At 47.2% G+C, this 13,715-nt stretch overlaps 1 protein-coding gene across 1 annotated transcript in view; it reads left to right on the top strand.

Annotated features, from left to right (window-relative positions):
• The window catches only part of POLR1A (RNA polymerase I subunit A), a 57,947-nt gene that overhangs the window by 17,568 nt on the left and 26,664 nt on the right, over nucleotides 1-13,715 (top strand). Inside the window, exons 8-13 of the mRNA XM_049784903.1 lie at nucleotides 192-297; nucleotides 543-705; nucleotides 3,546-3,716; nucleotides 4,202-4,324; nucleotides 5,952-6,182; nucleotides 11,216-11,470. Of these exons, the coding sequence (XP_049640860.1) occupies nucleotides 192-297; nucleotides 543-705; nucleotides 3,546-3,716; nucleotides 4,202-4,324; nucleotides 5,952-6,182; nucleotides 11,216-11,470 (1,049 nt within the window). The remainder of the gene's footprint in view (nucleotides 1-191; nucleotides 298-542; nucleotides 706-3,545; nucleotides 3,717-4,201; nucleotides 4,325-5,951; nucleotides 6,183-11,215; nucleotides 11,471-13,715) is intronic.

Here is a 13,715-nt window from a genome sequence, read left to right as displayed (position 1 = left end):
GGTCACACTCGGCAGTGCTTAGGGGTTACTCCTGGCTCCATGCTCAGAAATTGCTCCTGGCAGGCATGGGGGACCATATGGGACGCCGGGATTCGAACCGATGACCTTCTGCATGAAAGGCAAACGCCTTACCTCCATGCTATCTCTCCTGTCCCAGATGCAGATGATCTTTTTTGGTTCCTTTTAAACAGGATTCTTTCTGAACTACCTTTTCTCGGGACTGGCAGACGTTGGCATGGAGCCCGGATTTAATCCCAGTATGTTCTTTCTGGATTTCTTGGTGGTGCCACCCTCAAGGTAATGCCCTTTAATTGACTCTTTACTTGCAAAGGCCTTGTTAACTGTGAACTGTGGGAGTGGGTGGCCGCGTGGAGACAGAAATGTGGGGTAGTCACTTTCCTAGGGGTTCTGTCCTTTTCTCTGTTCTCCTTCTCACCTGAGCTGTTTTCTGTGCCTGGCAGGGTATAAGTTGTTTATTGTGGGGCTTGGTGACAGGCTGAAGAACCTGTCACTTTCTCTCTGATTCCATGGACTTCCCACAGATATCGCCCTGTTAATCGCTTGGGGGACCAGATGTTCACCAATGGCCAGACAGTGAACTTGCAGGCAGTCATGAAGGACATTGTGCTCATCCGGAAGCTGCTGGCTGTGATGGCCCAGGAACACGAGCTGCCCCAAGAGGTCGCCGAGCATGCCCCAGTTGAGGTCAGGTGCCGTTTGTGCTTACGTGCTTCCTTTTGGTTACAGTGGAGCAATATGAGATAGTGCTGGAGGGTGCTGATTGGGAGGAAATTATCAGTTATGGGGTCTGGGTGCAGGCAGGATGCAATACTCAGAGGCACTGCTGGTTGACCTTGAGCTAGTTACTTTCATCTCACAAGCCACACCTGGGTTACCACATTGCTCTGGTTTTGACTCTTTAAGGGCTTAGCATTGGGACAGGAAAGCAGTTAGACATGTTAGGATTTTTGTTTGTTTTGTTTTGGGACCATCCTGTTCCCAGGTTCCCTGATCCCCACAGGTATGAATGGAAAAGGCTCTGTCAACTGCTGGCAGAGGGGCTTGCCACTAGGTGGCACCACTTGTCCGCCCTGTACTGCCCTCTTGTTCTTCCACTGCCGGGGGCATTCTTTGGCTTGGCCCTGTACTGCCCTCTTGTTCTTTCACTGCCAGGGGGCATTCTTTGGCTTGGCTGGTCAGATTACCAGTATAGGTATTGAATGGATGAAAAAATTTTTCTTCTGCAGGTCCAGATAAGGGATAAGGCCAGAACATAACCCACCTAGGCCAGAGATTGTAGGAATCAAGTAAGAATTAATTGTCTCTAGATATCCTTAAATAACAATCTCTGAAGCGAGCATGCACCCAGAGCAGAGAACATTGTTTTTCCTGTTTCCAAATTGAGGACTGACCCACTTCTTTACTTCTAAGTCACATGACATTCTCAGTTCTTGGCTCTTCACCCAACTTTGCCCCCAGAACACCAGCAGATTTTGTTCTCATCCAACCCATATTGGAGGTGGCGGCCCCTGGGTCTGTCTCTGTCCTGCTCAGCTGAATGGGGACACTAGGTGACCATTGGAGTCAAAGACTGTGTGTGCTTAAAGCAACCTCAGGCTTAGGGCATGTCCCTAGGCAGGCTGGGGAGAGGGGAGGAGGCTGGGTCAGAGCTGGGGACAGAAAGAATAAGAAGGATTTGTTAGTATTCCATTGAGTTCTAGAGATTGGGTCTGGGACTTGCCATGTTCCAGTCAGGGACCCAACTGAGAACACACAAGACCAGATGGCAAAAAACTGCTGTCCTTTTAAAAGATTGTTCAACCATATTTAGAATTAATCATGTTCATAGATAAAATTGAAACTCCAGATGAGGAATTGGTTATCTGCAGGACAATAGAGAAAAGTACAAGTATTTTAGTGCAGGGAAAATATCTTGGGCTGTCTGAATGAAACAGAAACTTCAGCTCCCAGAAGCCTCCTTGTTAACTTCTCTGCATGCGCACTTGAGTAGTAGGGGAAGAGGCATGCTGGACAGATCACTGAAGGGGACAGTCAAGTCGGGACTCTGGTCCTTAGCCCAGTGAGGTGCAGAATCCTGCCACCAATTATGAATGATGCTAGCGGTTGTCAGAAGTATCTCAAAGTGAGCCCTCCCCACATTAAACCTTCACTAAGACCATCAGGCCTGGAATACTTGGCCTGTGTAAAGCACTGAGTTTAGTTCCTCCCTCCTGTCAGGAGTAACTCCTGGGCACTGCCAGATGTGCCCCCCCCCCAATAAAAACAAAAAAGAAGAACATGGGAACTAGTCTTCAGTACAAAGCATGCCCCTTTGGGTTGAGGGAAAAAACGGGGAGGGGAGCAGTTGGTTTTGTTTTTTGTGTTTTTGACAGGGGTTGTGGTTTTTGTGTTTGTTGTTTTTGTTGTTGTTTTGTTGTTAGCTCATGCCCAGTGGCACTAAGGGATTCCTCCTGGCTCTGAGCTCAGAAATTACACCTGGCAGGCTCTGGGAACTATATGAGATGCTGGGGATTGAGCCCAGATTGACCGAGTGCAAGGGAAACACCCTACCTGCTGTGCTATCACTCTGGCCCCTAAGGAGAGAAGTTGAGAAGTGGCCCTATGAAGGAGGAGAGGGTGCTAAAAGGTGGCAAAGTCTGAGGTAACCCTCCCAATACAGTAAACCACAAAGCCTCAGAGAGAAAAGTTGCCTGCCAAGGTAGGGAGAGGATGGGAGGGAAACTGAGGGTATTGAGAGCGGAAAGTGGATACTGGTGAAGGGTTTGGAATTGGAATATTGCCTGAAATGCAATCATGGATGGATATGTAAAACATGGTGTCTCAAAAAAGAGAAAATAGGAAATCAAAGTTTGTCCAAATAATAATAAAAAACTGTGTTGATTGAAAAGAAAGAGGCCTACTTGTGAGTTGAAGTTCTCTTTATTTCTGGGAATAGACCGACTAAATTGGGCTGGAGCAATAGTACAGTGGGTAGAGTTCTTGCTTTGCATGTGACCCACCCAGGCTTGATTCCTGGTACCCCACAGGGTTCCCTCAACATCGCCAGGAGTAATTTCTGTATGTAGAGCCAAGAGGAATTCCTGAGTATGGCCAGGTATGACCTAAAAAACAAACAAAAAAGGGCCCGGCGTGGTGGCGCTAGAGGTAAGGTGCCTGCCTTGCCTGCACTAGCCTAGGACGCACCGAGGTTCGATCCCCCGGTGTCCCATATGGTCCCCCAAGCCAGGAGCGATTTCTGAGCGCATAGCCAGGAGTAACCCCTGAGCATTACTGGGTGTGACCCAAAAACCAAAAACAAACAAACAAACAAAAAAGATCAGTTAGGCTAGTCTGCGATGAGGCTGGGATCCTATTGATTTCACTTGGACCTGATTGAGTCATTGACAGTTTGCCATTGATTTGTTCAGAGGACATAAAGCTAAATCCTGGAGCTCATCATCTGTCTGAGTTGGATTCAGAAAGAAAAGTGAAGTCAAACCTGGCTTTTGCTATTTTCTCCATCCTGTTTATTTTCTTGTCTTTAGGAGAAAGATTCTTCCGTTGTCATGGACCGGTCCTTTCTGAGTTTGCTACCTGGTCAATCCCTACCAGATAAACTTTACAACATTTGGATTCGCCTTCAGAGCCATGTCAATATTGTGTTTGATAGTGAGATGGACAAATTAATGATGGAAAAATTTCCTGGTATCAGACAGGTGAGCAATTTGGAAATTAGATCAATTGGAGCCCCATTGCTGGTTGGAGGAATTAATAAAACATTTCTTGAGCAATATCTGTTCAATATCATTCCATTCTGATTCTGAGAGTCACTTCCTGTTTGTGTTGAATATGTACGTTCTCCCCATTTATGCATGTATTTTTTCTGAAATGGATTTCTTACTGTCTAATAGGCACATAAGTCCATTGCTATATCTAAATTTTACCTGCCTGAGCCTGAAGGCAGGGGAGGGGGTAGAGGACAACCCAGAAACAAATGAATAAAAATAAGAAAGTAGACTAGAAAGACAATACTGTGAGTGGGTGCCTTTGCCTTGCAAGTGTCCAGTCTCTGGCACCACATATGGTCCCCTGAGCCAGCCAGGAGTAATCCCTGAGCATTGCTCCAATGGCTTAAAAAAAAAAAAAAAAAGAAGAAATAGCAAAGATAGTTGTCTCCTTCGTCTTTTTCTTTTATGTCTAGATCCTGGAGAAGAAGGATGGTTTATTCAGAAAGCACATGATGGGGAAGCGTGTGGACTATGCAGCCCGCTCCGTCATCTGTCCAGACATGTACATCAACACGAATGAGATCGGAATTCCCATGGTGCGTATGCAGACACCTCCGTTACTGGTGTCAGATGCAGGCATAATATTTATGAAGAGTGTGGCAGATTGTGGGGGTTTGTGCGGGGACAACTCTGTCATTCCTGGGGCAGGCCCTTGTAGCTGGAAGGCTGTGGTAGCCTTGTTCTCACTCCATGCCAGGTCTCCATAGTCCCAATACCAGGAATCCCCATTTCTGGGTCTGTAGGTGGCCATGAGGTAGTCTAGCAGTGCTTGGATCTACTCTGTTGGAGATGAAACCCAGGGCCTTGTGCCCTTCCCTGAATCACACCCTAGCCGCTTGGGCTTGTTTTGAAATCACCACATCTGATTGGGGGCCAGAGAGATAACCTAGCAGATAGCATACTTAACTTTATGTAGCTGACCCATGTTCCATCCCTAGCATCCTGTTTGGTCCCTGAGCACTGCTGAGTATGATCACCTATACCCCCATAGGAAAAAGATTTAGAGGGACTAAAGATTCTATAGAAGTAGGATAAAGGGGTTCCGATTTGTGCCTCTACTTAGCAACTGAAACAGGAATGTGAGCCCTCACAGGAGGAAGGACATGAGCCTTCTTCCAGGAGGGCTCATGGCATGTGTCATGGCCCTTGGTCACTGGTAGCAGGTGGTTCACAGGTTCTCTGTGCAAAGTGAATATGGAGAAAGCAGGTAAAGTAAGTTTGGGGAAGACGCTGAGGGCCAGGAAGCAGCAAACCAGACAAACTCACATGTCCCCAGAGCGCCAGCACCCGATACAGAACACTCGCAGCTGGTGTCAGTGCCTTGGTAGAGGAAGGGCAGGTGTACAGATCAAGTTCAGAAAAATCCTTTAGATAGGCCTTCTCAGAGTCCCTGGTCCAGTGTACATTGTGGATGTATTGTAGGGCTTATGCTCTAGCTCAGAAACTCACTTTACCAGGACTGGAGAGATAGCACAGCAGGGCATTCGTCTTGCAAGTGGCCAGTTGGTTGAATCCCCAAGTGGTGCCTCAAGCCTGCCAAGAGTGATTCCTAATCACTGCTAGGGTGGCCCAAAAATAACCACCTCACCCCTAAAAAAAGAAATCTACTTTACAGTGGAACCTGGCCTTTCTTGGAGTGTCTTGCAAGTTTAGTGTAATGGAAACCCCATTTTCTCAAGTGTGAGGAATGAATTGGTTTCATCTAAAGCTGAGTAAAGAGGCTCTGGGGCCATGTCTGGCTTCAGGTCAGTAATGTCTGGAGTGAGGGAGCCATTGGAAGCCTTTGAGTAGGGCAGGTATTGGCACCTTGCAGGCTGTCATCTGTATCCCTGTCTTTGAGGCCAGTGGATTAATTGGTTGATGAGAAACTAGTCAAGTCTGGGATAGTTTAAAATGTTTTGGAGCATTTAAACTGATGAGGTGCCCCCTCAGGCTATGCAGGTAAAGGAGACCTGTCTATCTGCCCTCACAGAGGAGTGTGATGGGAAAAGATGGCTCTGAGGACAAGAGAGGCCACTGGTTGTCCCCTTCCTAGTAGGCCTTTCCTGGTCAGAGACTGCCCCTATCTTGGGAGAAGCCATTTTACAGCCTCTTAACTTGATTTGGGGTCCGTGTAGTCTTTTTTGTGAAATCTAAATTTTCCTCCCTGCTTCTTGTGTCCAGGTGTTTGCCACCAAACTGACCTACCCACAGCCTGTTACCCCCTGGAACGTTCAGGAGCTGAGGCAGGCGGTCATCAATGGCCCTAACGTACATCCTGGGGCCTCCATGGTCATCAATGAAGATGGCAGCCGCACAGCCCTGAGTGCCATCGATCTGACCCAGAGGGAAGCCGTGGCCAAACAGCTCCTGACACCAGCCACAGGGCCTCTGAAGCCCCAGGGGACAAAGATTGTGAGTAGTGGCTGAGTGGGACCAGGTTCTGGGTCACTCCTGTGTGAGGCATTCAAGGAGACACAAAGATTCCTAGATAGTGTCAACTTTGAAGAACCTTATGACCACATGTGAAGATGGTACAGTCAGACTCCCAGCATCTCCTTCCTTAGAAAAGTCCTCAAACTTGAGTGTGCAAAGGAACCCTTCAGAGTAAAAGTAGGTGCCTGGACCCTGGTCCCCACCCGATATTCCATGTGTATGCACATGTGCTCGTGGCTTAGTGCTTTTCCCATAAGCTCAAGGCTGCTGTCCTCACTGCCCCTGGGTCCACTGTTGGCACAGCCTGCTGAAGGGAAGTGACTCCACTTGGCCTGTAATTGACCTCCTAATAATAGCACTTTCTGAGCCCTGGTGTGAACATGGTGGCCCAGAGTAGGGCAGCCAGGAAGCATGCATGTGTCAAGGCTCTGGCCAGGGAACTCCAGGAACCCACGAGCACCTGGGTGGCAGCAGAATGGCTCACAGCAGTGCCATTCCCACTCATCTCAAGGCAGAGGCACATCCACTAAGCTATGCAGGCCCAGTTTGAGACTAGAGAAGAGGTTTGAAAAGACTTTGTTTTGAGGCACAGCAGCCAGTTGTGTGGAAGGTGGGTGCAGATAACTGATCAGCAGCCACAGGTGAGCCCAGCACTAGGCGCGCAGCTCTCACTGCAGCAGCCAATGAAAGGAGAGGGAAATCTGTGAAAAATAAATCATGCTCTGGCATTTTGGTCATTGTGTTGCATATAGATGAGGACAGCCCTGTAGTGCTGGGAAGAAAATTTCCAGATCTGGGTGAGGACAAACTGCTAACCAGAAGGGACGTGGGTGGCAGATAGGACTTGCCTCCTCAGGTGTGAAATCTTTGCCGAGTAAATTGGGAGAAAGTGGCCAAGAACATGGAGTTGTGCTGCAAGAAGCAAATTTGGCTGTGGATCTGCCTGGGAAAACTCTGGCTTAGGCCCTGAGGTAGTGTGTGTTTCGAGACTAGAAAGAACGAAAAGGGAGCTTTGGGTGGGGGCTGCCACTGAAAGTGCTCCAGTGGGCTTCTGTTTGCATTGGCCACTGCCTGGCTGGCTGGCTCAAGGGCCCTCCCATCTGTGGCTTTGCTTTTGCAGAGGATGCCTTGAATTTGTGAGTCTTAGCTCCAGTACCCAGCCTGGAGTTCTGAGGCTGGGTTACAGGTCTGGGCGGGTGGGTTTTCTTTGGAGGGGACTGAAGAAATAAAGCCTGGCTGAGTCCGCTCAGGCTCTGCTGTGTGTGCCTGCCTGCTCTTGGGAATTCTCTGAAGAAAGCCCTGGGGGAGCAGAAGGTATGACTGATTCTCTCAGGCCACCTGCTGGAGTCAGAGCCATCCCCTGAGCTCAGGAAATTTCTACAGCAGAGTTAGGATGGAGGGAAAGAGAGCGAGCATTTCTTGCTAACCCTTGGGCTTTATCTGGAAACTAGTTTTCTGCTCAGCTTCATTAATGGGGGTGGGGGTTGGCAGCATTAGACACCCGTCCCTGAAGAGGGTTGGACATTGAATGCCTGAAAATTCAATCATGAATGACTTTGTAACTATCTCACAGTGATTAAATTAAAGAATTTATTTGTTTTATTTATTTATTTATTTATTTATTTATTTATTTATTTATTTATTTATTTATTGGTTTTTGGGCCACACCCGGTGGTGCTCAGGGTTTTACTCCTGGCTGTGTGCTCAGAAATAGCTCCTGGCAGGCACGGGGGACCATATGGGACACCGGGATTCGAACCAACCACCATAGGTTACTGGGGGCCTCCTGGCATTACAAAGCACAATGTTCATCTCTGCTGAGATCTGCATTTGTTTTTGTTGGTTTGGGGTCATTCCTGGACGTGCTTGGGCCAGGGCAGGGTTAGGGAGTGACTGACTTTGGACCTCCTTTGAGCTGAGCAGATGTACAGCCAATTACTTGATCTCTTTGGCCTAATTTTTTTTGTTGTTTTATTGTTGCTCAGGGGGTTACTTCTGGTTCTGTGCTCAAAATTGCCCCTGGCTAGCTCGGTGGACCATATGGGATGCCAGGAATAGAACCGGGGGTCTGTCAGGGGTTGGCCACGTATGAGGCAAATGCCCTACCGGCTGCGCTATTGCTGCAGCCCAAACCACCTATATATAATATTTAGTAGCATTTCTGTTCCTCCTTTAGAAAGGTTTCAGGTAATTAGTGGGAAGACCCTGTTAGAGGACAGCAAAAAAACTTTAGAATCCTTTTTTTGTTTTGTTTTTGTTTTTGTTTTTTTTTGGGTCCACACCCCGGCAGCGGCTCAGGGGTTACTCCTTGCTCTATGCTCAGAAATTGCTCCTGGCAGGCTCAGGGGGATCATATAGGATGCCAGGATTCGAACCACTGACCTTCTGCATGAAAGGCTAAATGCCCTTGTACCTCCATGCTATCTCTCTGGCCCCAGGGATTCTTTTTTTTTTTTTTTAAAGGAATTCTTTTTTTGGGGGTGGGGCACACCTGGTGGTGCTTAGGTGTTACTCGTGTCTCTGCACTCAGAAATTACTCCTGACAAGGTCAGGGGACAATATGGGATGCTGGGAATCAAACCCAGGTATGTCTTGGGTTGGCCATGTGCAAGGCAAATGCCCTACTGTTGGCCCTATCACTCTGGCCCCTTAAGAATTTTTATACTTGGGTAAGCTTTATGGGAGGAGGTAATGGGAGGATGGAATCAGTTGGGTACTGAGAAGGGAACAGGCAGTATAAATAGTGATTATCTTAGGGGGTGAGAGAGATAGTTACAGTGGGGTAGGGTGCTTGCCTTGCATGTGACCAAACCAGGATTCAACATCAGCATCCCATATGGTCTCATGATCCTGACAAGAATAATTCCTGAGCACCTCAAGGTTATATTGAAAAGACTGAAATTACTGTGGATTCCACTTATTTCTTGGTATTGTTGTTGTTTTTCTTTCTCTCCCCCACCACTCCCTAATGATAAGCATATCACAATAGAAAATTGATTTAAAAGCTCTTTAGATCTTTTTGTAAGTCCCAAGCTCATTGTTGCCTGGACAGTTATGAGTTCCCTGTGCTGTGAGAAACCAAGGGGACCTTTGCCCTGTGTGAAACAGATAGCTGAGTCGGCAATGGAATGCTCATCCTGTCACTGAAGCAGTGTCTTGGATCTTTTTTATTGTTAGGGACCCATCATCTAGTGTGTTCGGGAATTGCTTCAGAGTCTCATCCCAAGGTGTTTTTTGGGGGACCAAGTTGTTTATGTAAGACCTGAGCTCCAGCCTTTCTCCCTGCCCAGGATGTTTTTGTTTTCTGGAGTTTTTTGTTTTAGTAGAATGCACAATATACCATCACTTTATTTAAAGTGTAAATAAAACTTAGGCTTTAAAAAAAGACCACAGAGACTGGAGGGAGGGTATGTACAGTGGATAGGATGCTTGCCTTATATACAGCAGACCAGGTTCTAGTTCTCAACATATTATGTGTTCTCCAAACCTCACCGAGTTTTATTCCTGAGCGAAAAGAAAGAGCCAGGAGTTAGCCGTGAGCGCTGCTGGAGGTGATCCAAAAACAAACCAAAAAGTCATTAATTAGAATCTTACACTACATAACCATTGCAGAGTGTAAGTCTATGATTCATCATCCCCCTGTCGTTTGTGTGACACTCAGATTAAACTTTTCCGGTTTTTACCTCTGGTAACACTGCTGCATGATACATAGGATCATATAATCTTGCAGGTGGGCACTTTTTCTACTGTAAGGAAAAATGTTTATTTTTTGTTGGGGGAGAGGCTGCTGTATGTCAACACACATGCATATAAGTGCCTTAACTCCTGTACTCTAGTTCTAGGGGGAAAATGCATTTTTTGTTTGTTTTTTTTTTTTGTTTTTGCTTTTGTTTTTTCTTTTTTGCTACCTACCTGTGCTTAAGGGTTACTCCTAGACTGAGCTAAGGGATCACTCCTGGTAGGGCTTGGGGTACAGGGGATTGAATCCAGATTGGCTGCATGCAAGGCAGGCACTGTACCCATTTATTTTCTGCTCTTTAGCTCTTAGGAAATAAAATTTTAAATCTTAATTCTTTTTTTCTTTTTTTTTTTTTTTTTGGTTTTTGGGCCACACCCTGTGACACTCAGGGGTTACTCCTGGCTATGCGCTCAGAAGTTGTTCCTGGCTTCTTGGGGGACCATATGGGACGCCGGGGGATCGAACCGTGGTCCGTCCTAGGCTAGCGCAGGCAAGGCAGGCACCTTACCTCCAGTGCCACTGCCCGGCTAATTCTTTTATGTGTGTGTTTGGGTCCACACTATGATGCTCATAAATTACTCCTGACTTTTCACTCAGGTGGTGCTCAGGGAAACAACATGGGATGCCGGGAATTGAACCCAAGTTGGTTGCATACAGGGCATAACCAATTGTTTTGTCTCTCCAGTCCATCTCCTCAACTCTTTTTGCCAAATTGCTTCCCACACAGCATTCTGTCAGTATGAACTTCTCGGTTTTTCTAAAATGTCTTCAGACAACCTTAAATTAGGAATCTAGAAATTGGTGTCCCAATTCTGGGATGTGTGATGCTGGGCAAGGTTATTCTAAAGGTGGAATTCATTTTTATTAACAGACTCATGAGGTGCTGAGGTCCAAGATTGCCAGGTTCTTTCAATTCTGAGATGTTGTTCTCTCTAGCCATGCCTGTTGCTTGTTCAAATGACTTCTCAGGATTTGAGGATACGGCATCTCTGTGAGGAAGACAGATGGCTGGACAACAGCCTTGAACCCCAGTTGTTGTTTGACTCTCTGAGCCTATGCCAGGGCCAGGGTTTTTTGCTGGGCTGGGAGCTATTTCTCCATATGCGAGAACCATTTCTTAAAGATTTCTAGGGTTTTACTCTTAACCACTTCCTCCTCCCCATTCCTTTTTTTGTGTAGTTGAAACCAGATCACTTGGCCAGGCTAAGGTGAGTTCAGGCCATGATGATCGTGAAGCCACCCTGGCTCACTTCCCATGCTCTACTCCACCTAGGTGTGCCGGCATGTCAAGAACGGGGACATTCTCCTGCTGAACCGGCAGCCCACCCTGCACAGACCCTCTATCCAGGCTCACCATGCCCGCATTCTACCCGAAGAGAAAGTCTTGCGGCTCCACTACGCCAACTGCAAGGCCTACAACGCAGACTTTGACGGTGATGAGATGAATGCTCACTTCCCCCAGAGTGAACTGGGCCGAGCTGAAGCCTACATCCTGGCCTGCACAGACCAGCAGTACCTTGTTCCTAAGGTATGCCTGGCACAGTTTGAATTCCCTACTCTTGCCAGTACAATGCGGCCCTTCAGGTCAGAGTCCTCAGCAGCTTGTGGTCAGCAGGCAGCTATGGGAAAAGGTCATGTGGAGTAAGAGACTCTGACTTCTCCTTGAGGGGTCTTTGAACCCTTGGATTGCTCGGACTGTGGGGGGCGGATTGAGTCTAGTAGCGGCACAGTGGGTTTGACCTTGTAGACCTCTGAGTTCTGACAGACATGAGCATCCCAGCTATTCTGGTATCAAGGCCCATTGGTCACTAATCCTTTGAGGGCCGACAGATTTGAGCTTTATGAGACTTCTGAACCTCAGAAATTGGGCAGAGATTGCCCTTGAGTGCATGAAGGCATCTACTTAAATTCCTTCCTTCTGGGGCCATTTTTATAGAGATGCGCTTGGACGCCAGTAGGAAGGATGTGGTTTCTTTCTCCTCGACCAGTCAGTTCTCAGTTCAGGAGACCTAGGCTGTGAGTGTCTTGGGGGTTCTTATGTTTCAGATCCCGCAGAGCCCCTCCATCCTGAGGCCTTTCCAGTAATAAACTTTGCAGCACAGGACTTGATTTTGTGCTCATTCACTTGGCTCAGTGTAGAGTCAGAAAGGACGCACTGTAATAATGTAAAACTAAGGTGCCAACCATAGTTTTTATCCCTAAGACTGCAGAGCATTGTGGTGGCGCCATCTGTCATCCACCCTGTTTTGATCTCTTTCCAGTGGTGAGGGGAGGGCGGGGTGGTTAGGACAATCTCTGAGCCAGGGCTTGTTCCCCAGGGTTGATCTCATGCCGCTTGGACACTGAGTATTTGCTGAGCCCCATGGAGATGGTGCTCCTCAGTGGTGGGCTGAAGGGGCACAGCTTGTCCTGGACACTTGGCTGGTTAGGAAATAGAGCCCCCAGATCTGCATGGCTCTTTTTCTTTTCTCTTGGCAAGCCTGTCGCTCTGGTGCAGACCTCTGTCCCCAGGGGAATGAGCTGTGTTACTTTGTATTGAGTTGTCACTTCCTACTGGGGTGTTGCTCCCTACTGGGAGGGTCCTTCCCACCACAGCACTGTGGCAAACTCCCAGATGCAGTGATTCTGGTTAAACTTTCTTGTTAATGAGTGAGAAAGGAAGATGAATTAAGAGACCACTTGGAAAAGAGAATCCTGACTTTTGCTGTTTACCTAAGGAGCTATGTGACCATAGTGAGCTGTGGTGGCTGAATTGGCATCTGTGTGCACTTGCTGTGCATCCAGCCCAGCTGCAACCATTTGCCAGCTGTCTTTTTCTCCATGATTTGACAGCTTCTTGGGCAGGTGGGGACACATGGTGAGTGGCTTGCCAGCCATATCATTCTAGGACTGAATCCAACAGATTTGTTTCCCAAGGTTAGTGCCAGGAAAGCCCCCAGGATAGGTGAGGCTCGGATGGACCTGTGCTGTGAACAGCCACAACTAAACCCACCTGCTCTGTAGGCCTATCACCAAGGGCCGTGCCCAGGTTGCAGCTGATGGTTCAGCTCTTACTAAGAGAGTGACTCTGAACATGAGCTCTGTGGCGAGTTCTAGTGTTCCCAAGTCCTCAGTCCAGTGAACTGGAATGTCCCGTTAGTTGGTTCTGATTGAATGAGGCTGTGTGAATGCAGATATGCTGTAATATATGCCTGCATGCCTCTGAGCTTTGGCTCAGGAGATAGGACAGATGAGTGATCCTCATTCTGATTTCTGAAAAATGAAAAGAGCTACTTGGGAATGACCCCTGAGTTTGCTTTGCCTTTAGTTTCTTTGGTCAGAGGTAAAGGCTTGGGGATCCCCCCATGTAGCTCGACAATCAAGAACTCACACTTGGCCTATAGGAAGTCCTAGTCACACCTTTCCCTGGGTACTGCCAGAACCAATCTCCTATGTATTGATGGGAAGTAGCTCCAAGTACTGCAGGGCATGGCCTAAAATCAAAATATTCAGAGGAAAGAGATTTTGATTCTGAGTAAGTTTCATTTAGTTCTTACTATAAATGCTAATGGATCGAACGGTGGATAGAATGTTCTAAACAGTTCTTAACAGCTCTAAAAATGCAGTGTGGTTTTGAAGTACTAGGCTAAGTGAACAGAAGTGAACAAGAGCTGGTTTTGAGCAAGTTTGTTATTTTTATTTTTTATGTGTGTTTATATTTTCATTTGTTTCCATTTCTCTGTATTCTATTTCTTTGTCATTTTCTGTTTTTTTTTCTTCTTTACCATAGCACC

Source organism: Suncus etruscus, chromosome 12 (assembly GCF_024139225.1).
Source record: "Suncus etruscus isolate mSunEtr1 chromosome 12, mSunEtr1.pri.cur, whole genome shotgun sequence".
In the NCBI taxonomy this organism is placed as follows: Eukaryota; Metazoa; Chordata; class Mammalia; order Eulipotyphla; family Soricidae; genus Suncus; species Suncus etruscus.
Note: the sequence above shows the minus strand (reverse complement) of the source record. Positions and strands in the feature narration are given on the sequence as shown.